Below are 25,795 nucleotides of genomic sequence, written 5' to 3'. Positions count from 1 at the left end.
AGGGGCTCTTTGTGGTGGATTATTTTACTCCTCCCATGCGTTGTTGTGTAAATGCATATACTCTTTACCAACCTGTGAAAAGAGAGCAACACACCAAAAGGGGACCAAAAAAAAACATGTTCCCAGTGGGGCTGCCGGGACCGAGATCCTCCTGTGCTAACGGCCGGTGTTTTGGGAAATGTCGAGGATGGGGACAATAGGCCGGATTTTCTCACTTGAACTCCCACTCTCGCATGGACACACACACACACTTTAGCCAACATGATAGTTTACTTTATTTAACTAAGCAAGTCAGTTAAGAACAAAATCTTATTTACAATGACGGCCTACCAAAAGGCCTCCTGCGGGGACGGGGGCCTGGGATTAAAAATGTTAAAATTAATACATTTTAAGGACAAGACACACATCACAACAAGAGAGACAACACTTCCATAAAGAGACCTAAGACAACAACATAGCAAGGCAGCAACACATGACAACACAACATCGATAGTGAGAGGATAAAGGTCTTTCACTCCCTCTCCCTCCATTTAGCTCACTGGGAATGGGGACAGTGTTGTATAATCGGTTGTTACATAGTGAGCTCAGCTGAGGTGACGTTGCATATTTGCCCCATGTAAGGTAGCACACATCTATGCCTCAATGAAGAACAGATATTTCTAGGAACAGTCTTGCTGACAAGGAGGTTTACTTCTAAATGGTCTGATTGTAGTTTCAATTGTTAAAAGTAGAGAAATTAGAAAAAGCAGTGATTGAAACGGACTGATCAGTTACATCAATAAGTCATAAAAGCATTACATCAACAGTTTCTGTGGGACCACCGAGTGACAGGTGAGGGTATTTTGTAGGAATAAAGTCTGGCGCATTGAACATCAAAAGTTCTGGAGAGCCCATCAAGCTTGACCTTCCAAAAAATGGTCCTTAGACTGGGTTCTAGGTGAGCTCAGTGCGAGAGACATTCAATCCCCAGAGTGGGCCACTCCATATCAACCCTCTAACCTCCCCCCTATGCCCAACAGTTAGCCTTGCCTTGCCCTCCTCTCCTCTTCTTTCCTCCACAATGTAGAAACTCCTTGTGGTAACCCAAACCTCACATTCCCAAACGACTCCTACTCCTGGGCACACAATGGGCTCCGTTCAGCCCTCACTGCCCTTGCTTCTGCTCCATAATGCAATGGGGGAGATCAGGATACAGCCTCCCCGGGTCAGGTCTTGGGTACGGGACAAGTGTGCGAAGAGGTAACGCAACAGCTCAACCCCCACCACCTCCCAACTTTGGCGTGACCCTGCATTAACGGGACAGCCCTGTTGTCACAGCCTGGTAACCCCAAGCCAGCCCAGTGTTCCCTCTGTAGAGGAACTTGACCTTGCGGCCCTGCTGCTCCAGTCAGAGAAGGCCCAGGGGACCTCAGCCCCATCTGTTGCGTAGTGACAGAGCCTCTGCTGGGACTGGAGGTTGGGATTGGGAGCCGGCGGGCTGGGTGCTTTAAGCAAACACCCAGAATTGGCGGAGTGTGACACTGATGGCATCAGCCAAATGTGTCTTGTGTGGTTCACACACTGCCTGGAAGATGGGGAGTGAGGAGAGGAGGAGCTTTCGGCACCTCCAGGCTTAGTAACACCAATTAAGCCTGATTACCTTGCAGCCAAGTTGTTGCAGTGATCTGGGCGGTTGTGAGACTGGATTGGCTTGGCTCCAGTTGGCAGACTTGTGCTCCATGGTGGTGACTTTAGTACGTACATTACCACTCAAAAGTTTGGGGTCACTTAGAAATGCCCTTGTTTTTGAAAGAAAAGCTATTTTTGTGTCTATTAAAATAACAAAATTGATCAGAAATACAGTGTAGACATTGTTAATTTTTTAAATTTACCTTTATTTTACTAGGCAAGTCAGTTAAGAACAAATTCTTATTTTCAATGACGGCCTAGGAACAGTGGGTTAACTGCCTGTGTTTGCTAATCAAAGTTAATCATTTTAAAAGGATAATTGCTCATTAGAAAACACTTTTGCAATTATGTTAGCACAGCTGAAAACTGTTGTTCTGATTAAAGAAGCAATACAACTGTCTTTCTTTAGACTAGTTGAGTAACTGGAGCATCAGCATTTGTGGGTTCGATTCCAGGCTCAAAATGGCCAGAAACAAAGACCGTTCTTCTGAAACTTGTCAGTCTATTCTTGTTCTGGGAAATGAAGGCTATTCCATGCGAGAAATTGCCAAGAAACTGATGATCTTGTACAACGCTGTGTACTACTCCCTTCACAGAAAAGCGCAAACTGGCCGTAACCAGAATAGAGTGGGAGGCCCCGGTGCACAACTGAGCAAGAAGACAAGTACATTAGAGTGTCTAGTTTGAGAAACAGATGTCTCACAAGTCCTCAACTGGCAGCTTCATTAAATAGTACCCGCAAAACACCAGTCTCACCGTCAACAGTGAAGAGGCGACTCCGGGATGCTGGCCTTCTAGGCAGAGTTGCAAAGAAAAAGCCATATTTCAGACTGGCCAATAAAAAGAAAAGATGGGCAAAAGAACACACACTGGACAGAGGAACTCTGCCTAGAAGGCCAGCATCCCGGTGCCGCCTCTTCACCGTTGATGTTGAGACTGGTGTTTTGAGGGTACTATTTAATGAAGCTGCCAGAATCCTTTCCAGATCCTTGACATCATTCGTCTGCGCTTATGGACTGCCCTCTTCAAGCCAGTTCCGGAGACCGACATGGCCATTGCGTGGCCATATATCTTTATTTTCATGTCATCCAACAATAACATATGTCCATAAATGATCTCTGTGTGTACAGTAAGTTTGATTTTAAGCAAAGATAAAAAGGGACAGCATTTTCTTGAAACTGGAGGCATTGAAGCTTTCAGAAAAAAAATCTGAATCACTTTGATAATTATCAATCTGATCATCTTCCAAAAAACACAACATAAAAACATAGGAGATACACTATGTACTATAACATACACTCTTATCGTAGGTCCCTCAAGATTAAGTTACAAGTCCATGCAATCCTCCATAGTAAATGACGGCAGACTATTTTTACAAATCCAACCACGATCCCAGCCCACATACACTATATTGCATACTTTACCATTACCAACCATGCGAACACAACATTAACGGATCAAGAAGCACCTGTGATGTGCCTAAAATAATTCCCAAAAGGTCGAGATCCATCTACTTTACTAAACAAAGCCTAGCGCTGACAGACTGAGGGCCACGCTCATTTAGCTTTTGCACCGGTGCAAACTTTGCATAATACTTAAAGTAAAAAGATCAAAGAGGAATTCAGATTAAAAAGGGATATATACATTGGTAGAGTGATTGGTAAATAAACCCAGTTTCATCGTCACCTTGGTTTACTGATTTCTCCCATGTATAAGAAGAGTAGCTAACCTCTGACGCCAAAGCAGAGTGAAATTGACTTTGGACTGGGCAACAACAAAATATGATTACCATAGGGCATTTCTCATATCTTTCCACCAATTGGAGGTCTCTGAATCTGAAGACGCCTATTAGACAATATGAACCAATGGGAGAGGACAAATTCTGGGGCCACATTGTTGACCCAGGGTGTACTAAAACAATGGACACTGGTTCCAGTAAGAGGTGTTGGGTGTGTGAGACGGATGTGAGTTATGGATGATGGGGAGAGAGGAAGATGGAGAGAGAGAGAGCAAGAGGTGAGGAAGGCCACTGCCCGTTGGGTGAACCCATTGTAATCCAAGCACAGAGGAAGTGACTGTGACACAGCAGCCGGTATGTGGTTACTCAGTGAGGCTGGCCTGGGGTTCACCGCCTCTCCCTCCAACACCCACTCCCCCTCGGCAGGGGAGAGAGCTGCTCCCTTCATGTGGAATCAGACAGCAGGAAGACCTACAGCAACCCGAGTGCACCTCCTTCTCCAGATCCCCCTCTCTCTCCACCTTTAATAGCAACTGCCCACCAACCCAACCCCTTCTATTTGGCATCGTCTTGTCTCTTTCCGCCAGATCTCCTGAGTGAGTTGGGGTCAGTGATGTTCAGTGATGTTCCGTGTGGTCTCTATGTGTCACAAGCTCTATCATCCTCAAAGCTCAATGAAGCGTCTCTCTCAGCGCACCACCCCCTGTGATTCTGACTCAGGGGTTATCTGAAGCACATGATTTAAGAATTGGGTGAGAGAGGGAGGCTATGCTAATTGTGCTAACATTACTTAAAAACTAATATTTCTGATAAAATACTATTCTGGGCTCTATTTTGACAAACCAAATACAATGGAATATCTCAGTGGTGTGACATGCCACCAGCGTCTGACAATAGCGATGCTTCGCACCAAGCCAAAATTGGAACACGCACACTAAGTCATATGTGTGTGTGTATATATATTAATATAGATATATTTATATACAGTAAGGTGCTTTACCAAGAAACATCAAAAAAATTAAATAAAAGACGGCGTAGGCAGTTGGTGTCCAGAAGCTGGTCAGTCTATAAATAAGTCCTGAGTCACACACACACACACACACACACACTTCTTAGGAGTCCAAGGAGGTGGACGAGATTGTGCGGCTCTTAGTCTTGGGCACCACCAGGATCTCATCCCCGTCTTGGATCATGTACGAGTGGAGTGCCCGACTGCCGTACTTCATCTCCTCAGGTTCCAGCGCGGAGCCTAGCTCGCGGGCGATGTAGTACAGCCGCATGCCGTTGGCTGGCAGGTCCACCAGGGCCCTGAGCTCCTTCTTGAGCTCCCCGACTGTCTGCTCCAACCGCAAGCTTAGAGTCTCCGTCCGCTCGCCCCAGCGCACCTCCAGCATGGCCATGCAGCGCGGACGCAAGTCCACTTCGGCCAGCGGGGCAAGCCGTCCGTACTTGGACACCAGGACATGGTACCTGTGGAGACCAGACAGAATGGACCGGATGTTAGGATTTGTCATTTGGTAGAGAGAATGGTGGCGATTGGTCAGTTTTGGCAGGCGCTCTTATGCATACATTATGGCAGGGATTCCGAATTATTTTTGGCCCGTGACCCAATTTTTATTAAAAAATATATTTGACCCCACCATGTGAAAAAAGTGATGTAATAAATGGCCAATGCTTACTTTAAAAGAATTGGGGCTATGACACCCTATCAGAGGCTTTTGTAGGCCACCGGATCAATCCCCCGCCCACATTCGGAAAGTATTCAGGCCCCTTCACTTTTTCCACATTTTGTTACATTACCGCCTTATTCTAAAATGGATGAATTTAAAAAATCCTCATCAATCTACACACAATACCCCACAATGACAAAGCAACAACAAAAAAGGTAAAGACAATTTTGCTAAGAAAAATTCTATAAAATAAAAATACCATATTTACAGAATTATTCAGACCCTTTGCTCGCAATTGAGCTCAGGTGCATCCTGTTTCCTTTGATCATCCTTGAGATGTTTCTACAACTTGATTGGAAACCACCTGAGGTAAATTCAATTGATTGGACACAATTTGTAAAAGGCACACACACATCTATATAAGGTCCCACAGTTGACAGTGCATGTCAGAGCAAAAACCAAGCCACGAGGTCGAAAGGAATTGTCCATAGAGCTCCGAGACAGGATTGTGTCGAGGCACAGATCTGAGGAAGGGTACCAAAACATTTATGCAGCATTGAAGGTCCCCAAGAACACAATGGCCTCCATCATTCTTAAATGGAAGAAGTTTGGAACAACCAAGACTCTTCCGAGAGCAATCAAGGGAGAAGAGCCTTGGTCAGGTAGGTGACCAAGAACCTGATGGAGCACCAGAGTTCCTCTGTGGAGATGGTAGAAACTTCCAGAAGAACGACCATCTCTGCAGCACTCCACCAATCAGGCTTTTATGGAAGAGCGGCCAGATGGAAGCCACTACTCAGTAAAAAAGGCACATGACAGCCCACTTGAAGTTTGCCAAAAGGCACCTAAAGGACTCTGACCATGAGAAACAAGATTTTCCGATCTGATGAAACCAAGATTGAACTCTTTGGCCTGAATGCCAAGCGTTACATCTGGAGGAAACCTGGCACCATCCCTATGGTGAAGCACAGTGGTGGCCATCATGCTGTGGGGATGTTTTTCAGCAGTAGGACTGGGAGTATTGCGTGTAGATTGATGTGGGGATTTATTTATTTTTATTTTTTATAATAAACATAAAATGTGTAAAAAGTCAATGGGTCTGACTACTTTCCAAATACGCTGTATGCATAACTTTATGAGCTGGATTGCCTGTCTTTGCAATTTGTTTATTTTCGTTTGCGCTCATTAGCATATGTAGCTAGCAGCCTCCATGTAAATTCGCTATTACTTATGCAAATATTGTTAGCATTCTGGTAATAGACATCCAATTATGTTTCTGGCTGGGTTTTTCGGCGCCCCCTTGTGTACTAAGCTGGTAATACCGTAAATCCCAAGGTGAGAGAAGGACAGTATGACGACATGACAATCTGGATGCCGCCCTACTGTGTACCCATATCTATACCCACACATGCAGTCAGAGCCGGCCCTAGATTGTTGGGGGCCGTAAGCAAAATATATTCGAGTTTCAGAGTTAATTTCCTGCAAATCTATACATTTTGCCATTGGGCAGAGAAAAGACTAGGCAATTTTATAACTAACTTACTCATTTTGCGATGGGACGGAGGGAAAAATGTAAATTTTACAGCTAATTTACTGAAATTTTACCCATTTTGCCATTCGGTGGAGAGAAATGTTTGCAGTTTTTAATATGATATCTTATGGAGAGTGACTAACAAAATCAATGGGGCCCACCGATTGTTAATTAGACCATAATTACTACAAGTTTACAAATAAAAGTCAGCTAAGGGCTAATTGAGTGACTGTCAGTGACTGACATACCAAGGGAAAAACTGCTGATGCACAACCTCACCCCGACTGTTCTCCACACACTTTTTTAAAAGTATTTGGAAATTGATCTGTGGTCCTATAAAAAGGGAGGCTGCGGGCCACATGGTGGTTTGGCAGTTTGGTATTTTATTAGGATCCCCATTATCTGTTGCAAAAGCAGCACTTACTCTTCCTGGGGTCCACACAAAACCTATCTTATTATCCTTGGACTAACCGCTATCCAAGAAAACAGCTTTCTCTGACACTGTGGGGGTAAGTTGGGACAAATGTGTGTGAGTGAATGAGTGTGTGTGTGTGTGTGTGTATATTTGAGAAGAGTGGTATGTGCTCGTTCGGGAAACACAGCGAGCTCTCTACCGCTCTCTCAGCCGTGAGAAAGCGCTCACCCACCTTGAGGGAACGCTGAGTTAGCGATAAGGAACGATTAAATAAAATCCCAGAGGAAAGCCTATTTTCAAAGCTACTGTAACAGTTGGGCCAATCAAACCAATTTCCCCTTCCCTCGCTGAAAACCCCGCCTGGCTAGGGTTTCAGTGTGGGTGTGTGTAGCCAGAGTTTCAGCATAACGCAGCAAGCGCCACCGCCATGGGAATTCTCCTCTAACTCCTCAGTCAATGCAGAAAGTGCCATTCTGTGAGAAACCCATTTTTCATTCACTCAAAGGTCTCATTTAATGTGGAAACTTGTATATTGTACCCCTGTAAATTATATTGAGAGTGAGGTATGGTAATGCTAAATGCAATTTATAATGGTCCTAGCTTAATGTGGTGCCTGAAGAAAGCGGTGGCATTAATTTAATACCTGTGTTTCTATACACAGCTAAATGTATTGGGTCCAGGGGAGGCTGGTGGGAGGACGGGCTCATTGTAATGGCTGGAATGGAATAAACAAAATGGACTCAAACAAGGTTTCCATATGTTTGACGCCGTTCCATTAATACCATCCATTACAATGAGCCCATCCTCCTATAACTCCTCCCACCAGCCTCCTCTGTGTGCGGCTAATACCTTACCTTGTAACTGCCCTAGATCTCTGGTGTTTCATGCTTCTCTCTCTGTTCTTTAATCCATCTCAGCTGCCTAGTCACTTCCCCGGTAATCCCCTCAATTCCTCTTCTCTGTCTCTTACTAATTCCCCCACGCCGCATCTCACCCTTCTCTTCACACCATAAGCCTCTTCATCTCTCCCTTCTACCCTTCTCTGTAGGCCCTGCTTTCTTTCTCTCTCCTTATCCCAAGCCCAATCCTCTCCCTCTCCCTTCTATCCTTACCCACCCCTCTCATAGCCCCTCCTCTCTCATAGCACCTCCGCCAAAAGGGGATAGCTCGGCCGCCTAAGTCCTTCCCAGTGCTCACTGACCGCATCCAACACACTCTCACACACGTCCACATGTGTACCCACACATACACAAAGAAACAGGCTTAGACCCAAGACCCTTTCTCTCTCTCCTTGCTTTTAAAATGCAAAGAGAAAAAGAAAACCAAAAGAGAATGGTTTGTGGCTTTGAGACACTTCCATTGCAGTACCCTTATTAATCTGAGACACTGTGTCGGTTTGGAGTCAAGTTTTGGGCTACATCAGCTCCGGTTACACATGGAAATGAGTCAACCTCTCGATCCCCCCCAGAAAGAAAAAAAAAAAAAGAGGGTGAACGAGCGAAGGAGGTAAAAAATAAAAATCTACCTGTATCGGTTTTCCGATCTGAGTATTCCAAGGCACAAAGAAGTCATTGACTGGGCAGAGACTGGCGCCATTGTCTCGCAAATGTTACTTTCCCCCAGTCAGGGAACACGCTCTTCCCCCAGTCAGGGAACACGCTCTTCCCCCAGTCAGGGAACACGCTCTTCCCCCGCAAATCCCTCCCTTGCATTCTCCTAAGGTTAAGTGGAATGTGGCTGGCAAAAAGCACGGGCCAATCAGTTTTCTAGCATGGGCCCAAACCCCCCCCCCTGAAATTCCCATCACGGGAAGTCCTGAGATGACAATAGAACACTGGGGGGAGTTAACATAAGCAGAAAGAGGTAGGAGGTAGCTGAGAGGTAGTGAATCAAAGTGATTCCCGTCCATTGTTAAGGTACAGTAGGTGTCTCAGAGGAGGGCTCTTGCTATTATGAACCAGAGATACGTTTTTCTTCTGATAAGAACAACCTCATGTAAAACTTATGTATGCGCCTGTTTTACAGTTCCTCTGACAAAGATCCACTTCAACAAACTAGTGTGTGTCAACAGTACCTATGAGGCAGCGTCTCTTCAGGAAAGTCCAGGTAGTGTCTGATGAAGAACCTCTCAGCGTCTTCTCTCTCCCCTTCCGTCACCACACTACCGTTTAACACAGACACAGATGGCAACCTGCAAAAAGGACAAAGAATATGTATGAGTGTGTGTGACGTGTGTCAAATCAAACAGGTGTGTAATTCAATTGTGTGTGTGTGTGTGTGCCTCTTCAAAAGGTATCTTGAATAATCCCACAGCACTTGCCCTCCCCGACCCGATTTAAAAAACAAATAGATAAAATCACATCCTACCGTTTGTATTTGCACCTTTCTTGAACTAACACAAACACTTGTATTTTCTTACTAGCAGTGACTTTGCTGATAGCCGCTTTATTGAGGAAAGGTTTTACGTACTATGACTGTGCAATGTGGTTGTCTTACCTAGCTACCTTAAGATTAATGTCACTTTGGATAAGAGCGTCTGCTAAATGACTAAAATGTGTGTGTGTACTCACTGTGCCACGGTGAGGCTGCGTCTCTCTTTGTTTGTGTAGGGCTGCAGTAAGGGAAGCCCCATCAGCCTCACCTCCTCCAGCTTAGGGAAGAAATTCAGCCTTTCTATGTCCTCCCATCGGTTCAGCCCTTTAACACACACACACACACAAAATATCAGAACTCATTCTCTATGGAATCCCAGGATACAGTATTGAATATGGTGTACGGAAGTAGTACAATACATCTACTTTCACATCAGAAGGCTCATAGAGTGCTCTTTTCTGAGGTGTGTGTACATTTTTTTTTTTTAAGACTTGAAATGCCAAATGTACATTTAAAATACATTGGAATGTAAAAGAACTTGAGCCCTTCTAACTCGACCTACTGATTTTTAAAGGGTTCCCTGTCCGGCAGAGGGGAAAGAGAGAGGTACAGAAGCAGAGGAGTAGTAAGAACCGGAGAAAAGGGAAAAAATAGTGAATGGAAAGAGTATAATTGGGTAGAGGAAAGAGGGATATTTGTCTGTATGCTCATGCTGTGTGTGTGCGAATCATCATGCTGTGTACGAGTATGTTTGCGTAGGTGTATCTTCATGCTATGCATGTGTGCATGTGATCATGCTGTATGAGCATGCTTGTGAATGTGTGTGCATGTGTGACCCTCCCTTCGGATACCTGAGTTGTTGAGGTTGATGCTGCGCAGGTTAGGAAACAGGCGCTGTAGTGTGTCCTGAGGTGTGTCCTCCTCCACAGAGCCCAGTTTGTTGTTGGACAACACCAGGTTTTGCAGGCCTGGGTACATGGGCCCAAACTTACGCACCTCGTCCCACTCCTGTAGCTGGTTGTCTGTGATCTGAAGCAGGCGCAGGGAGGGGCAGGGAACCGGGGATTCGGCCACTTGGTCGTACTCATTCAGACAAAGGAAGAGCTCCTCTAACCTACAGGGGGCGATGGGTATAAGCGTCAAAAAGAGGTAGCTATGTGTAAATGGAATCGAAATACAAAGTATGAGATATGAGTAGGGTGAAGTTGCCCCTAGATGCTGATCTTTGGTAGATTTCACATTTTCCACAATAATGGTTAAGGTTAGGATTGGGGGAAGGGAAGCTGATCCCCAGAGTTACGAGATACATGGAACTACAGTATCCAGGACATACCTGAACATGCCCTGAACACGATACACGGAAATATAATACATGCCTTAAACCCCAAATGGACTACGCACCACTTGTTTTGGAATACAGCTATGGGACAGGGCTTGGGAAATGTAACCCCTCAAATTCATAGACATGTATATGGCGTTGAAATACATGTTAAATATGGATACAAGTAAATATAATACATGCCTGGACAAGCCTGAACTTGAGAAGGTCAAAGGTATAATGGCAAAAACACACAAAACACCTAGACAAATACAAATAGCTAAATACTGAAATACAAAACACACACATTCATGTATTCACATGTGCCATGTGATTCGCAGTCCAGTGTCTGTCATGACTTACTCAGGGGTCTGGCGTGTGAGTGTGTGTACCGTGTCCCAAGTGACACGCGTGTTGATGAGAACCAGGCGGCGGACCCGGAAGAACACCTCAGCCAGGCCCGGCTCCAGCTCAATCCCACTCAGAGGGTTCATACTCAGGTTAAGGAAGTCCAGGTTGGGGATGTTAGACACAATCGTGCAGATCTCGCAACCCAAAAAAAACAGATTGGAGCTATCACACTTACTGACTGACAGTACTGGCAACCCAATTGTAGATAGTATACACGATGCTGCATATCTGGCAACCCAAAGACAGACTGCCGCAATTGGAACTGACTGACAGATGAAGGTCTTGTCCGTTGAATTTGTTTGTAGAATGATGTTTTTGGGCAATTGTTTTGTGTGACGTGGTAGGTAGCCGCTCGTGGATACAATCCGTTTCTTTTACCATTGTTACATGCTTATTTAATGCTAGCCAGGAGATACTGGACATTACAAAATAACCAGCTATTGGACTTTAAAAAAAACTTTCTGGATAAAACAACACTCTAGATGTGTAGAAAATAAGGCAAAACTCTCTGTAGTGCCAGCCTTCCTGCTAATAGCTAGCTGCTGATAAAGGAATGGTGCATTACATGACAGCAGGGCTGAGGAGGATGAGGAGAACTACAGTACCCACCTCCCCCCAGTCTTGTAGCTGGTTGTGGGACAGGTCCAGCTCCACCACATGGGCACAAAAGGTGGCCACCTCAGCTTCGTCCCCAGCTTTACTGATGCCACAGCCGTCCAGGACCAGCACACTCGGCAGATTCAGACGATCTGGAGAGAGACAACAATCTTTCTAGTGAATAATTGTTCTTTATTGAATGACATGTACAATACATGATGGACAAAAGCCTGGTATCACTTCTTGTTATTACTCATTTACATCACTACATAGGCAGTGTCCTTGGGGATAAGCTAACGCATGAGAGAATGACTCATGTGTGTGAATACCATATATAAGGGATACAAGTAGGCCTACATGCAGTATTCCTGGGTAACTAGAAGATGAAAACTTGCGTAATTACCTTATATAATGCATTTGAGTAGGCCTACATATAGTTCTTACCTCTTAACTATGTTTTTCTGATAAAAAAGTTAAGTAGGTTGTAGTGTGTCCCTTGACTCTTCTGCTTTGAGGAATAACAACTTTTTCAGACATGTTCATCAGACTATAAATTATCTTCCATTCACTAAAACAGTTTAGAGCGAGACAAATGCAAGAGAGAAAAGATACATAAGCCACCTAAACACAAAGTTATTACTTAATTACTGCCTTCAAATGGTCGTTGGAACTGGGAAACATCCCAGTTATGAAGTCATAAATTTGACATGATTGTGTCGGAATAATGACTCATCCAATGATATTAAATCTAAGTAGATGAGCTGGCTAACGTTGCTAATGATAAAGTTAATTAGCTTGATTAACGTTGACAACAGAGTCAAACTAGCTACATTATCCATATTGACAATGTCAAAAATGTATTTGCTTCATCACCTTTTGATTGAAAAGCTGAAAGGCCAGTGACAATACGTCACAACTCAGGTAAAATTATCTCCAACATTCCCACTCGGAAATCCAACTTGGGAGGGCGGTCAAGTGGCTGTTGTCCAATTGGAACCTCGTATTTCCCACTTCTGATGAGCATTTGAAGTAGAGGTCGACCGATTATGATTTTTCAACGCCGATACCGATTGGAGGAACAAAAAAAGCAGATACGGATTAATCGGACGATTTTTTTAACATTTATTTGTAATAATGACAATTACAACAATACAGAATGAACACTTATTTTAACTTAAAATAAATCAATAAAATCAATTTAGCCTCAAATAAATAATGAAACATGTTCAATTTGGTTTACATAATGCAAAAACAAAGTGTTTGTAACGGCTTTCTAGGTGTGGTGAAGGAGAGTCGGACCAAAACGCAGCGTGTAGATTGCGATCCATGTTTAATGAAAACGTAAAACTCGAATCAATACAAATGCACTACAAAACAACAAACTTAACGTAATGAAACCCGAAACAGCCTATACTAGTGTAAACTAACATAGAGACAGGAACAAGGACACTAAGGACAATCACCCACGACAAACTCAAAGAATATAGCTGCCTAAATATGGTTCCCAATCAGAGACAACGATAAACACCTGCCTCTGATTGAGAACCACTCCAGACAGCCATAGACTTTGCTAGATAACCCCACTAGCTACAATCCCAATACATACACACCAAAACCCCCAGACAAAACACACCACAATACAAAAACCCCATGCCACACCCTGGCCTGACCCAATACATAAAGATAAACACAAAATACTTAGACCAGGGTGTGACAGAACCCCCCCCTAAGGTGGAGACTCCCAAACGCACCTCAAAACAATAGGGAGGGTCTGGGTGGGCGTCTGTCCATGGTGGCGGCTCCGGCGCGGGACGTGGACCCCACTCAGTCAATGTCTTAGTCCCCTTTCCTCGCGTCCCTGGATAGTCCACCCTTGCCGCCGACCATGGCCTAGTAGTCCTCACCCAGAACCCCACTGGACTGAGGAGCAGATCGGGACTGAAGGACAGCTCGGGACTGAGGGGAAGCTCGGGAGTGAGAGAAAGCTCGGGAGTGCGAGAAAGCTCGGGAGTGCGAGAAAGCTCGGGAGTGAGAGGAAGCTCAGGCAGGTAGATAGATCTACCAGATCCTGGCTGGCTGGTGGTCTCAGCAGATCCTGGCTGACTGGCAGATCCTGGCCGACTGGCGGATCCTGGCCGACTGGCGGATCCTGGCCGACTGGCGGATCCTGGCCGACTGGCAGATCGTGGCCGACTGGCAGATCTGGAAGAGTCTGGTTGACTGGCAGATCTGGAAGAGTCTGGCTGACTGGCAGATCTGGAAGAGTCTGGAAGAGTCTGGCTGACTGGCAGATCTGGAAGAGTCTGGCTGACTGGCAGATCTGGAAGAGTCTGGCTGACTGGCAGATCTGGAAGAGTCTGGCTGACTGGCAGATCTGGAAGAGTCTGGCTGACTGGCAGATCTGGAAGATCCTGGCTGACTGGCAGATCTGGAAGATCCTGGCTGACTGGCGGATCCTGGCTGACTGGCGGATCCTGGCTGACTGGCGGATCCTGGCTGACTGGTGCTACTGGCAGATCCTGGCCGACTGGCACTTCTGGCGGATCCTGGCCGACTGGCACTTCTGGCGGATCCTGGCAGACTGGTGGATCCTGGCTGACTGGTGGATCTAACTGATCCTGACAGACTGGCGACGCTGGGCAGACTGGCGGCGCTGGGCAGACTGGCGGCACTGGGAAGACTGGCGGCACTGGCGGCTCCTTGCAGACTGGCGGCTCCTTGCAGACTGACAGCTCCTTGCAGACTGGCAGCTCCTTGCAGACTGGCAGCTCTGGCTGCTTCATGTAGACTGACAGCTCTGGCTGCTCCTTGCAGACTGGTAGCTCCATGCAGACTGGCAGCTCCTTGCAGACTGGAAGCTCTGGCTGCTCCATGCAGACTGACAGCTCTGGCTGCTTCATGCAGACTGGCAGCTCTGGCTGCTCCATGTAGACTGACAGCTCTGGCTGCTCCATGCAGACTGACAGCTCTGGCTGCTTCATGCAAACTGGCAGCTCTGGCTGCTCCATGTAGACTGACAGCTCTGGCTTCTCCATGCAGGCTGGCAGCTCTGGCTGCGCTGAACAGGCGGGAGACTCCGGCAGCGCTGTAGAGGAGAAAGGCTCTGGCTGCGCTAAACAGGCGGGAGTTCCGGCAGCGCAGGAGAGGAGAAAGGCTCCGACAGCGCAGGAGAGGCGAGGCGCACTCTAGGCCTGATGCGTGGTGCTGGCACTGGTGGTACTGAACCGAGAACACGCACAGGAAGCCTGGTGCGGGGAGCTGCTACCGGAGGGCTGGAGTGTGGAGGTGGCACAGGATGGGCTAGACCGTGAAGGCGTACTGGAGATCTTGAGAGCAGTGCTGGCACAGGACGTGCAAGGCTAGGGATGTACACAGGAGGCCTGGTGCGTGAGGCTGGCACCAACTTCACCAGCCGACTAACACGCACCTCAGGACGAGTATGGAGCGCTAACCCAGGTGCCATCAAATCCCCAACACGTTCCGTCGGGCGAATACCATGCAAAAAGCACCAACACAGCAACTCCCTCATTTCTCTCTCCTCCAATTTCCCCACTAACTCCTTCACAGTCTCTGTTTCGCTCACCTCCAACACCGGCTCTGGTTCTGGTCTCCTCCTTGGCTCCTCACGATAAACAGGGAGAGTTGGCTAGGGCTGACTCCTGACTCTGCCACACTCTCCCTGAACCCCCCCCCAATACATTTTTGGGGCTGATTCTCAGGCTTCCGTCCGCACCGCCGAGTTTGCTTCGCCAACTCCATTCTCCGATAACCTTCCGCGCACTGCTCCATCGAATCCCAGGCGGGCTCCCGCACATTCCCTGGGTCGACCGCCCACCGGTCTATCTCCTCCCAAGAAGTATAGTCCATACTTTCCTCCTTTTTGGGCTGCTCCTGTTGCCTCTTCTCCTGCTGCACCTTTGGGCGGCTACACTCCCCTGGTTTAGCCCAGGGTCCTCTCCCGTCGAGGATTTCCTCCCATGTCCAGAAATCCTTATTCCGTATCTCCTCTTTGGGCTGCTCCTGCCTGTTGACACGCTGCTTGGTCTGTTGGTGGTGGGTGATTCTGTAACGGCTTTCTAGGTGTGGTGAAGGAGAGTCGGACCAAAACGCAGTGTGTAGATTGCGATCCATGTTTAATGAAAACGTAAAACTTGAATCAATACAAATGCACTACAAAACAACAAACTTAACGTAATGAAAACCGAAACAGCCTATACTAGTGTAAAGTAACATAGAGACAGGAACAAGGACACTAAGGACAATCACCCACGACAAACTCAAAGAATATGGCTGCCTAAATATGGTTCCCAATCAGAGACAACGATAAACACCTGCCTCTGATTGAGAACCACTCCAGACAGCCATAGACTTTGCTAGATAACCCCACTAGCTACAATCCCAATACATACACACCAAAACCCCCAGACAAAACACACCACAATACAAAAACCCCATGCCACACCCTGGCCTGACCCAATACATAAATATAAACACAAAATACTTAGACCAGGGCGTGACAGTGTTGGAGAAGAAAGTAAAAGTGCAATATGTGCCATGTAAGAAAGCTAACGTTTAAGTTCCTTGCTCAGAACATGAGAACATATGAAAGCTGGTGGTTCCTTTTAACATGAGTCTTCAATATTCCCAGGTAAGAAGTTTTAGGTTGTAGTTATTATAGGAATTATAGGACTATTTCTCTCTATACCATTTGTATTTCATTAACCTTTGACTATTGGATGTTCTTATAGGCACTTTAGTATTGCCAGTGTAAAAGTATAGCTTCCGTCCCTCTCCTCGCTCCTACCTGGGCTCGAACCAGAAACACAATGACAACAGCCACCCTCGAAGCAGCGTTACCCATGCAGAGCAAGGGGAATAACCAGTCCAAGTCTCAGAGCGAGTGACGTTTGAAACGCTATTAGCGCGCACCCCCCTAACTAGCTAGCCATTTCACATCGGTTACACCAGACTAATCTCGGGAGTTGATATGCTTGATGTCATAAACAGCGCAATGCTTGACGCACAACGAAGAGCTGCTGGCAAAACGCACTAAAGTGATATTTGAATGAATGCTTACGAGCCTGCTGCTGCCTACCACCGCTCAGTCAGACTGCTCTATCAAATCAGTCTTAGTTATAACATAATAACACACACAAATACGAGCCTAGGTCATTAATATGGTCAAATCCGGAAACTATCATCCCAAAAATAAGACGTTTATTCTTTCAGTGAAATACGGAACCGTTCCGTATTTGATCTAACGGGTAGCATCCATTAGTCAAAATATTCCTGTTACATTGCACAACCTTCAATGTTATGTCATAATTACGTAAAATTCTGGCAAATTAGGCGGCCCAAACTGTTGCATATACACTGACTCTGCGTGCAATGAACGCAAGAGAAGTGACACAATTTCACCTGGTTAATATTGCCTTCTAACCTGGATTTCTTTTCGCTAAATATGCAGGTTTAAAAATATATACTTCTGTGTATTGATTTTAAGAAAGGCATTGATGTTCATGGTTAGGTACACATTGGAGCAACGATACGCACCGCATCGATTATATGCAACGCAGGACACGCTAGATAAACTAGTAATATCATCAACCATGTGTAGTTAACTAGTGATTATGATTGATAGATTGATTGTTTTTTATAAGATAAGTTTAATGCTAGCTAGCAACTTATCTTGGCTTACTTCATTCGCGTAACAGGCAGTCTCCTCGTGGAGTGCAATGAGAGGCAGGTGGTTAGAGTGTTGGGACTAGTTAACTGTAAGGTTGCAAGATTGAATCCCCGAGCTGACAAGGTGAAAATCTGTCATTCTGCCCCTGAACGAGGCAGTTAACCCACAATTCCTAGGCAGTCATTGAAAATAAGAATGTGTTCTTAACTGACTTGCCTAGTTAAATAAAGATTAAATAAAGGTGTAAAAAAACTAAATCTGCCAAATCGGTGTCCAAAAATACAGATTTCCGATCGGCCATTCCAATTAAATTGGTCGACCTCTAATTTGAAGGCATCATAAGATATAGCGCCTTGACCGCTCACCTTTAATGGGCGACCCCTGTGGACTGGAAAGCACTACAACACCCATGCCGTTCCCACGGCAGTATGGGAAATTCTCTGGGTTGTACTTCTCACTGACCACTTGGACGAAGGTGCGCAGCTCCTCTTCAGAGGACTCCATGGCCCCAGCTGTCTGATGAGAGAGAGAGTGAGAGAAATGAGTGGAAGACATACTTCAAATCAAATACTATTTGTCACATGCTCCGAATACAACAGGTGTATAAAAACAGGGAAAATAAATAAAACAAGTGGTCAGATGAAGCACATGCTAAGCTACAGGACTGTTTCGCTAACACAGACTGGAATATATTCTGGGATTCTTCCGATGGCATTGAGGAGTATACCACATCAGTCACTGGCTTCATCAATAAGTGCATCGATGACATCGTCCCTACAGTGACTGTACGTACATACCCCAACTAGAAGCCATGGATTACAGGCAACATCCGCACTGAGCTAAAGGGTAGAGCTGCCACATTCAAGGAGCGGTACTCTAACCCGGAAGGTTATTAGAAATCCCGCTATGCCCTCCGACCAACCATCAAACAGGCAAAGCGTCAATACAGGACTAAGATTGAGTCCTACTATACCGGCTCTGACACTCGTTGGATTATGGCAGGGCTTGCAAACTATTACAGACTACAAAGGGAAGCATGGCCGCAAGCTGCCCAGTGACACGAGCCTACCAGACGAGCTAAATTGCTTTGAGGCAAGCAACAATGAAACATGCATGAGAGCATCAGCAGTTCTGAACGACTATGTGATCACGCTCTCCATAGCCGATGTGAGTAAGACCTTTAAACACGTCAACATTCACAAGGCCGCTGGGCCAGACGGATTACCAGCATGTGTACTCCAAGCATGCGCTGATCAACTGGCAAATGTCTTGACTGACATTTTCAACCTGTCCCTGACTGAGTCTGTAATATCAGATCACCATAGTCCCTGTGCCTAAGGTAACCTGCCGAAATGACTATCGACCCATATCACTCACGTCTGTAGCCATGAAGTGCTTTGAAAGGCTGGTCATGGCTCACATCAGCACCATTATCCCAGAAACCACTACAGATGGCAGTGCGTACAGCCCAGTACATCACTGGAGCCAAGCTTTCTGCCATCCAGGACCTTTATACCAGGCAGTGTCAGAGGAAGGCCTCCAGCCACCCTAGTCATAGTCTGTTCTCTCTACTACCGCACATCAAGTGATTTCAGAGCACCAAGTCTAGGTCCAAAAGATCTCAATTAAGTAACCATTTAATAGAATTACCTATTTCAATGAAGTAACAAAGATTCACTCTACTCTAATGTTCTTCAACATATCCTGTTCGACTCTCGTTTGATTTCACTTAACCTGCATAAAGTTTGCCCAACAGTCTATTTGGTGTGGCAAAAGAAAAGCCCATGCACTCTCTCCAACTCCAACTGTCATGGAGTGCTACTGGGTGCGTAGGCTTTAGTGACAGCCCAGCACTATTTCAATTTCAAATAAACAACGAATCATGATCTTCAGTCTGACTCTGAACCACAATTAGTTGAATCGGGGCCTGGTGTGTTTCTTCTGGGCTGGAACAAAAGTGCACATACTCAGTGGCTCTCCAGGTCTGGAGATAGAGAGCTCTCACCCCTGCTGTAAGGACACAGAGGTCTGATTCTTACAGTGCTTCCTAAATTATCAGACTGATCGGTTTCACTATCTGATTGGGTTAAGTTATATCTGTCTGCAAACTGATTCTCTAGCCTGGACCCATCTGAACTCACAATACCCTTTTCACACTACATTGTATCATGTTGACCAGGTCTGGGCGATATATCAAGTTTTATCGTTATATTCACGTTTATATTTTAGCGTGATATGGAAAATGCCTGTATCGCAAGAATCAATGTTCTGTTATAATGTTGTAAGGTTTTACAAATGCAGCATCTCACTGTCTCTTCTCTGTCAGCCCAATGTCAAATCATGTCCAAATTGCATGACAACACATGCACAGAGGTTATCCACCAATCACAACCCTAGACAGCCTTTCACAAATTGTAACCACGGCGGAGAGGTGTAGCGGCGTTAAGAGTTCCACCAAAATGGAAAGTGAGGAAGCCAGCTCAGCCTCTCGTGAGGATGAAATCATCCCCAAAAATGGCAGCAATATTTTTTCAGTAATATGTAAGTGGTTCGGGTTTCAGAGGTCTGATGTTCAGCAAACGAATGTCCTGTGCAAAATGTGTCGAAAGACAATTGTTAGGAAAAGCAGCAGCACAACCAACCTGTTCCATCACTTGCAACTGAAACACGCGGTGGAATGAGAGGAACGCGTGAGACTATGCAATGCCGATTCCAGTCGCCCGATTCCCAAAACGTCTGCTAAAAGACAAACTACCATAGTTGCATCCATTTCAAACGTAATCCCGAATGACAAGAAAGGTCTGAGGTGGAAGGAGATAACAGATGCAGTGACCTATTACATAACGAAAGATATGGTCCCAATCTTTACAGTAGAAAAGCCAGGCTTTAAAAAGATGCGAGGTACAGTTGACCACATATCAGTTGCCAAGCCACAAGTACTTCACGGAAGTAGCCCTGCCTCGATTATACACTGCTACCTGAGAAAGAGTCGCAGAGAAGCTGGCTAGTGTTTCTTATTTTTCCACCACAGCAGATCTATGGTCGAGCAGAGTGTCAGAGCCATACCTAAGTTTGACAGTTCACTACGTAAATGAAGACTGGAAATTGCAAAATGTCTGCCTCCAGACATCTTACTTCACCAATGATCATACGGGTGAAGTAATAGTCCAGGGTCTCAAAGACTCTCTGGCATCGTGGAAGATGAGTGAAGACCGACAGGTGTGCATGACCACTGACAGCGGGAGCAACATGATAAAAGCATTGCGCTTGAAGAACTGGGCCTGCCTGCAGTGCTTTGGGCACAGGCTTCACCTCGCCATCGGATAATTAAAGTGCATTCAAAAAAGTTATGCTCAGGCCAGCTGTAGGCTAAGGTGTTAGTAGTTGTGTCATTCTGCCAATCCAATAGCAAATAACCACAGGCTGTTTTAATTATAAAAAAGGAACTAAATAAATACGTTTTCAATCAAAATGATTATATAAATTAAAATCCGTGTATACTGGGTGTGTTATCGTGTATGCGTATTAGAGGTCGACCGATTACGATTAATTAGGGCCGATTTCAAGTTTTCATAACAATCGGAAATCTGTATTTTTGGACACCGATTTGGCCGATTCTAAAAAAAAAAAAAAAAAAAAACTTTTATTTCATCTTTATTTAATTAGTCAGTTAAGAACACATTTTTATTTTCAATGATGACCTAGGAATGGTGGGTTAACTGCCTTCTTCAGGGGCAGAACGAAATAGTTTTACATTGTCAGCTCGGGGATTCAATCTTGCAACCTTACAGTTAACTAGTCCAACGCTCTAACCACCTGATTACATTGCACTCCATGAGGAGACTGCCTGTTACGCGAATGCAGTAAGAAGCCAAGGTAAGTTGCTAGCTAGCATTAAACTTATCTTGTAAAAAACAATCAATCATAATCACTAGTTAACTACACATGGTTGATGATATTACTATTTTATCTGGCGTGTCCTGCGCTGCATATAATCGATGTGGTGCGTATTCGCGAAAAAGGACTGTAGTTGCTCCAATATGTAGCTAACCATAAACATCAATGTCTTTCTTAAAAATCAATATACAAGTATATATTTTTAAACCTGAATATGTTAATATTGCCTGCTAACATGACTCGTTGCGAACTGTGAAGACTATTTCTTCCTAACAAAGACAGCCAACTTCACCAAACGGGGGATGATTTAACAAAAGCGCATTTGCGAAAAAAGCACAATCGTTGCACGACTGTACCTAACCATAAACATCAATGCCTTTCTTAAAATCAATACACAGAAGTATATATTTTTAAACCTGCATATTTAGCTAAAAGAAATCCAGGTTAGCAGGCAATATTAACCAGGTGAAATTGTGTCACTTCTCTTGCGTTCATTGATATGCAACAGTTTGGGCCACCTAATTTGCCAGAATTTTACGTAATTATGACATAACATTGAAGGTTGTGCAATGTAACAGGAATATTTAGACTTAGGGATGCCAGCCGTGAGATACAATACGGAATGGAACTTCACTGAAAGAATAAAAGTCTTGTTTTCAAAATTTTGAAAAGTCTAACAAAACAGCTCCCACAACATTTCTATTATCAATTTCTGTCAGCCAATCATCAGTCATTTGTGTAAGTGCCGTACATTTTGAATGCCCCTCCCTATAAGCGTGGTGAAAATCTGTTAAAAGGGTTAACTGTGAAATTGAATTGTATCTAAGGTTTGGTAACAGGCTGATTGGCTGGCTATTTGAGTCAGTAAAGGGTGCTTTGCTATTCTTGGGTAGCGGAATTACTTTTGCTTCCCAGGCCTGAGGGCCTGTAATCCTCAGTAATTTTCAATTTTGTAGGCCTAGATTGAAGAGATGGCAAATAAGGAATGCCAATAGCGTATGCTGTCATCCTCAGTAATTTTCCATCCAAGTTATCAGAGCAAGGTGGCTTGTAATTGTTGATAGACAAACAAACCATCTATACTGACAAATCATGGGTTTCACTACACAGGCAACAAAACAATACAGTGCTCAGTATCCTTCACTCCCGCAATAAGGAAAGGGAAGTAGCTAGATAGTGTAGCCAATATCAGGCCAGGGTGAAGCCTAAAGCACATTTATTGTAGTGATTTTTACTAATAATGAAGAGCAACCAGATGCAGCACTTGACACATTTGTGAAATTGCTTATTCCAGTTACTAATAAGCATGCAACCATTAAGAAAATGACAGTTGTCAAAAACTGTCGTCCCTGACACAACCATGAGATGGAGCATGAAAATGTACAATTACGTTACATTTTCGTAAAAAACAATTACTCATAAAACAGAATGAATCTGAACACTCACAATTCCCAACTTCGGCAGACAAATGTCTAGTTCTTGATTAAGTTTCTATAACCCTTACCAAACCTGAACCATTTTACATTTTTAACTTAAATGGGGAAGGGATGTGCAAAGGATCCCGGATAGCACGGACCGGGCGCGCAGGGAGCAGCACGAGCAGCGACGACATCATTACGTCATCCCAAAACATGGCAGACATTGGATTAATATAAAAAATGTATATCGTCGGCTGTGAGCGATGAACATTTTTTGGGATCTCTGCTACAATTATTTGAATTATTCAATTCATGTTTTGTGTACAAAGGTGATGACTTAAGAGTCTTAGAGAAGTCCGATTTCAAAAATGTCTGTGGCCGTCAATGGAAATTGTCTTTCTGGTTCGGGCGTCAGTTAAACTGCAGTACTGAAGCATAACTGTATGTCGAAAACGTGATTCTATACCGGAACCGTGGGCCACACAAGCAAAGGCTATGTTCGAGAGCATCAAAATCGCAATGTATCATGGGTAAATTGTCACCGACTAACCTACAAATAATAATGATATTTATGATGAAAGGTGATTTGTAAATAATAATAATAATCATTTTAATTTGTAAAGCACTTTCATACACCCAAGGCGCTGAAGAAAATAAAACATTTTATAAAAATAATAAAAACTATCCAAAACACAGAACATCTTAAGCAGACAACAATCAAAGCTGTCGTCAGATCTGATAAACAGGAGAACAGAATTGACATAGGCCCTTGAAAGCTTTACTGAACAGCTCAGTCTTTAGCTGTGCCTTAATAAGGATTAAACAAGACCAGAGACTCTGCAGCCTGACCAGGGTTGCCATGTTCGCACTTTTCTTGAAAAATGTGGCTACTTTCAGAACGATGTCGCAGGTGAAAATGTATTGGTCGCAGGTGGCAGGTTTTTGGACTACTTCTAAATTGCACCGAAGCCACCATGGCATTTCGTTTAGATATATATTTCATTGTGATCTGCTGCTGACTATCAGGCAGTGAGTAGGCTGTTACTGAGTTAGTGAGTGAGTGAATGTTGGGGAGGGTTGAGGGGTGTGTTGCATTGAGAACACTGTAGGTAGACTATTTAGATTGGTCATTATGCAGACACCCTCTTTCCATAAAACATATTAACGCGCTATAACTGCTAGAACTAATACAAAGGGGACAAAGCATTTGATAAGGACTTAAGGCGCTCTAGAGCTCTTTAGATGAATTTGCTCGGAGGTGGTTTAAAGTAAACTTCACTCTAATGTTGACTTTTCTTATGGATAACAATATCATTCAAAGGGATTTTACTCATGCTCAGTTCCTGGGTCCGGAGCGCTGCGAGGGTGGACATTTGAAATGGAAGTTACGGAACTGCCTCTCATGCTTCTGTTATGGGGAAAAAGTCCACAATGACAATTACATTAAATGTGGAGAATGATAGGCTATATTTGATGGGAAATGATCTGGCAAGTTTAATGAGGGCAAATTATATTTTCTCCTGTGGCATATTCTTAAACTAGCAAGAATTATTATTTTAATGGTAAAACAAATTTAGCTTCTTAGCCTACCTCGTTAAAAATGACATCATAAAACCCTGAATTCTCATGATTACTTTATGAAAAAGGGGTTTCATGGGTGTAAATGTGGCAACTCTCTTGCTGGAACAAAAAAAACTGTGCTAGTTTTCAGGCCTTGTGGGCAGGTTCAGATTGGGCTTTACACTTTAGCTTGACATGGCAACCCTGGCCTTGACAGTGACTGAAAGTGTGTTCCACAGCCAAGGAGCCGCACAACCTAAATCCCTGTCACACATAGTTTTTAGACTGCTGTTGGGCTGCTGAAGGTAGATGGAGTGGCAAAGGGTGCGTGTGGGGTGCCCATGGGGTAGGAGGAGTTCAGACATTTACTTGGTTCCAGAGTTGTGGATAGCTTGGTAACTGTGAACCAGGATTTTAAAGTCAATGTGTAAGTATAATTGATAATAATAGATCAGTCAGTTGGCAGTCGCTTTGATCCGAACACGGCCATAAACTAGATAAATGGAAAGGGCTCATCATCAAGACTGACTGAACAGAATCTGTTCGTATCCACTCGACTCTCGCTGTGCAACAAACGTCATCAATTTGTAAATTTGGGCACCAGGTGTGTCCATATTATAGCCTCTTCAGGGTAGAAGGCAATCTACGACATAACAAGTATTATATGGATGGGCAATGCAACGTCATTGTTACATTGTTATAAACAATGGCATAACGTATCCGTTTTTGTATTCTGAACTGGTTGGTTGTTTTTTGATCCTGCGCGACCACCAATTTGTTTAAATAGAGAATTTGGTTCCCAAAACAGTAGCTACTTGGACGGGTAAAGAAATGCTCTTGTACTTAAGGCATATATTGCACCTCAATCAATGGTGCATAACAATAATAATCAGACAACTGGACCACTTCTCTTTCGAAAAGGCATTGAGAAAACATTCCTTACCTTTCTCTGTCGTTTCCTTCGAATGGTTGTTATTGTTATTCAGACCGCTGTGAAGCAGGCTAGAAGAAATAAGTACTTCCGGGTCACGGATTTTTTTTTTTATTCCTTCAAAATAAAAGTCACGTCCGGTATACTTTGTAAATGAATAATTAGTGCGAAACTTTGCTAAATTATCTATATATTTTATGCTAGTTATCATATAATGATTTAAATAATTTCTATAAGATATACTTTTGTGTACTCGTGTCATTTTTCCTCCAGAGACACAGCAATTCATTTTTGTCATCCCTAGTGAACGTCAGTTCTTGTTCCGTATCTCTGAGGCCATATGAGCCACTGTCCTGTTGTCCCTTTGAGAGGACACTCTGGCGTTTTCAATAATGTCACGTGTTGGGGTGTGACCTTGACATAAGAGCTTATCAAGAAATGTCCTCTGTTGTGGACACCCTGATATCCCAACTATGTTTTTCACCTACTTTTCACCCATTGACCTTAATGGCAATTACAATAAAATATAAAATATATATATATATAAACATAAATATAAAATCTTGGTAACCCCAAATGTTT

At 44.3% G+C, this 25,795-nt stretch overlaps 1 protein-coding gene across 1 annotated transcript in view; it reads right to left on the bottom strand.

Annotated features, from left to right (window-relative positions):
• LOC115105331 (alpha-tectorin-like) overlaps positions 1-25,332 on the bottom strand; it is a 74,357-nt gene extending 49,025 nt beyond the window's left edge. Inside the window, exons 1-7 of the mRNA XM_065007241.1 lie at positions 25,226-25,332; positions 17,773-17,923; positions 11,734-11,873; positions 11,077-11,258; positions 10,247-10,509; positions 9,593-9,719; positions 9,092-9,213 (exon numbers count right to left, since the gene is read on the bottom strand). Of these exons, the coding sequence (XP_064863313.1) occupies positions 9,092-9,213; positions 9,593-9,719; positions 10,247-10,509; positions 11,077-11,258; positions 11,734-11,873; positions 17,773-17,911 (973 nt within the window). The 5' untranslated portion in view covers positions 17,912-17,923; positions 25,226-25,332. The remainder of the gene's footprint in view (positions 1-9,091; positions 9,214-9,592; positions 9,720-10,246; positions 10,510-11,076; positions 11,259-11,733; positions 11,874-17,772; positions 17,924-25,225) is intronic.
• Positions 25,333-25,795: the final 463 nt, after the last annotated feature.

The sequence above is a fragment of the Oncorhynchus nerka genome, linkage group LG22 (genome assembly GCF_034236695.1).
Source record: "Oncorhynchus nerka isolate Pitt River linkage group LG22, Oner_Uvic_2.0, whole genome shotgun sequence".
In the NCBI taxonomy this organism is placed as follows: Eukaryota; Metazoa; Chordata; class Actinopteri; order Salmoniformes; family Salmonidae; genus Oncorhynchus; species Oncorhynchus nerka.
This window is presented reverse-complemented; position numbering and strand designations above follow the sequence as displayed.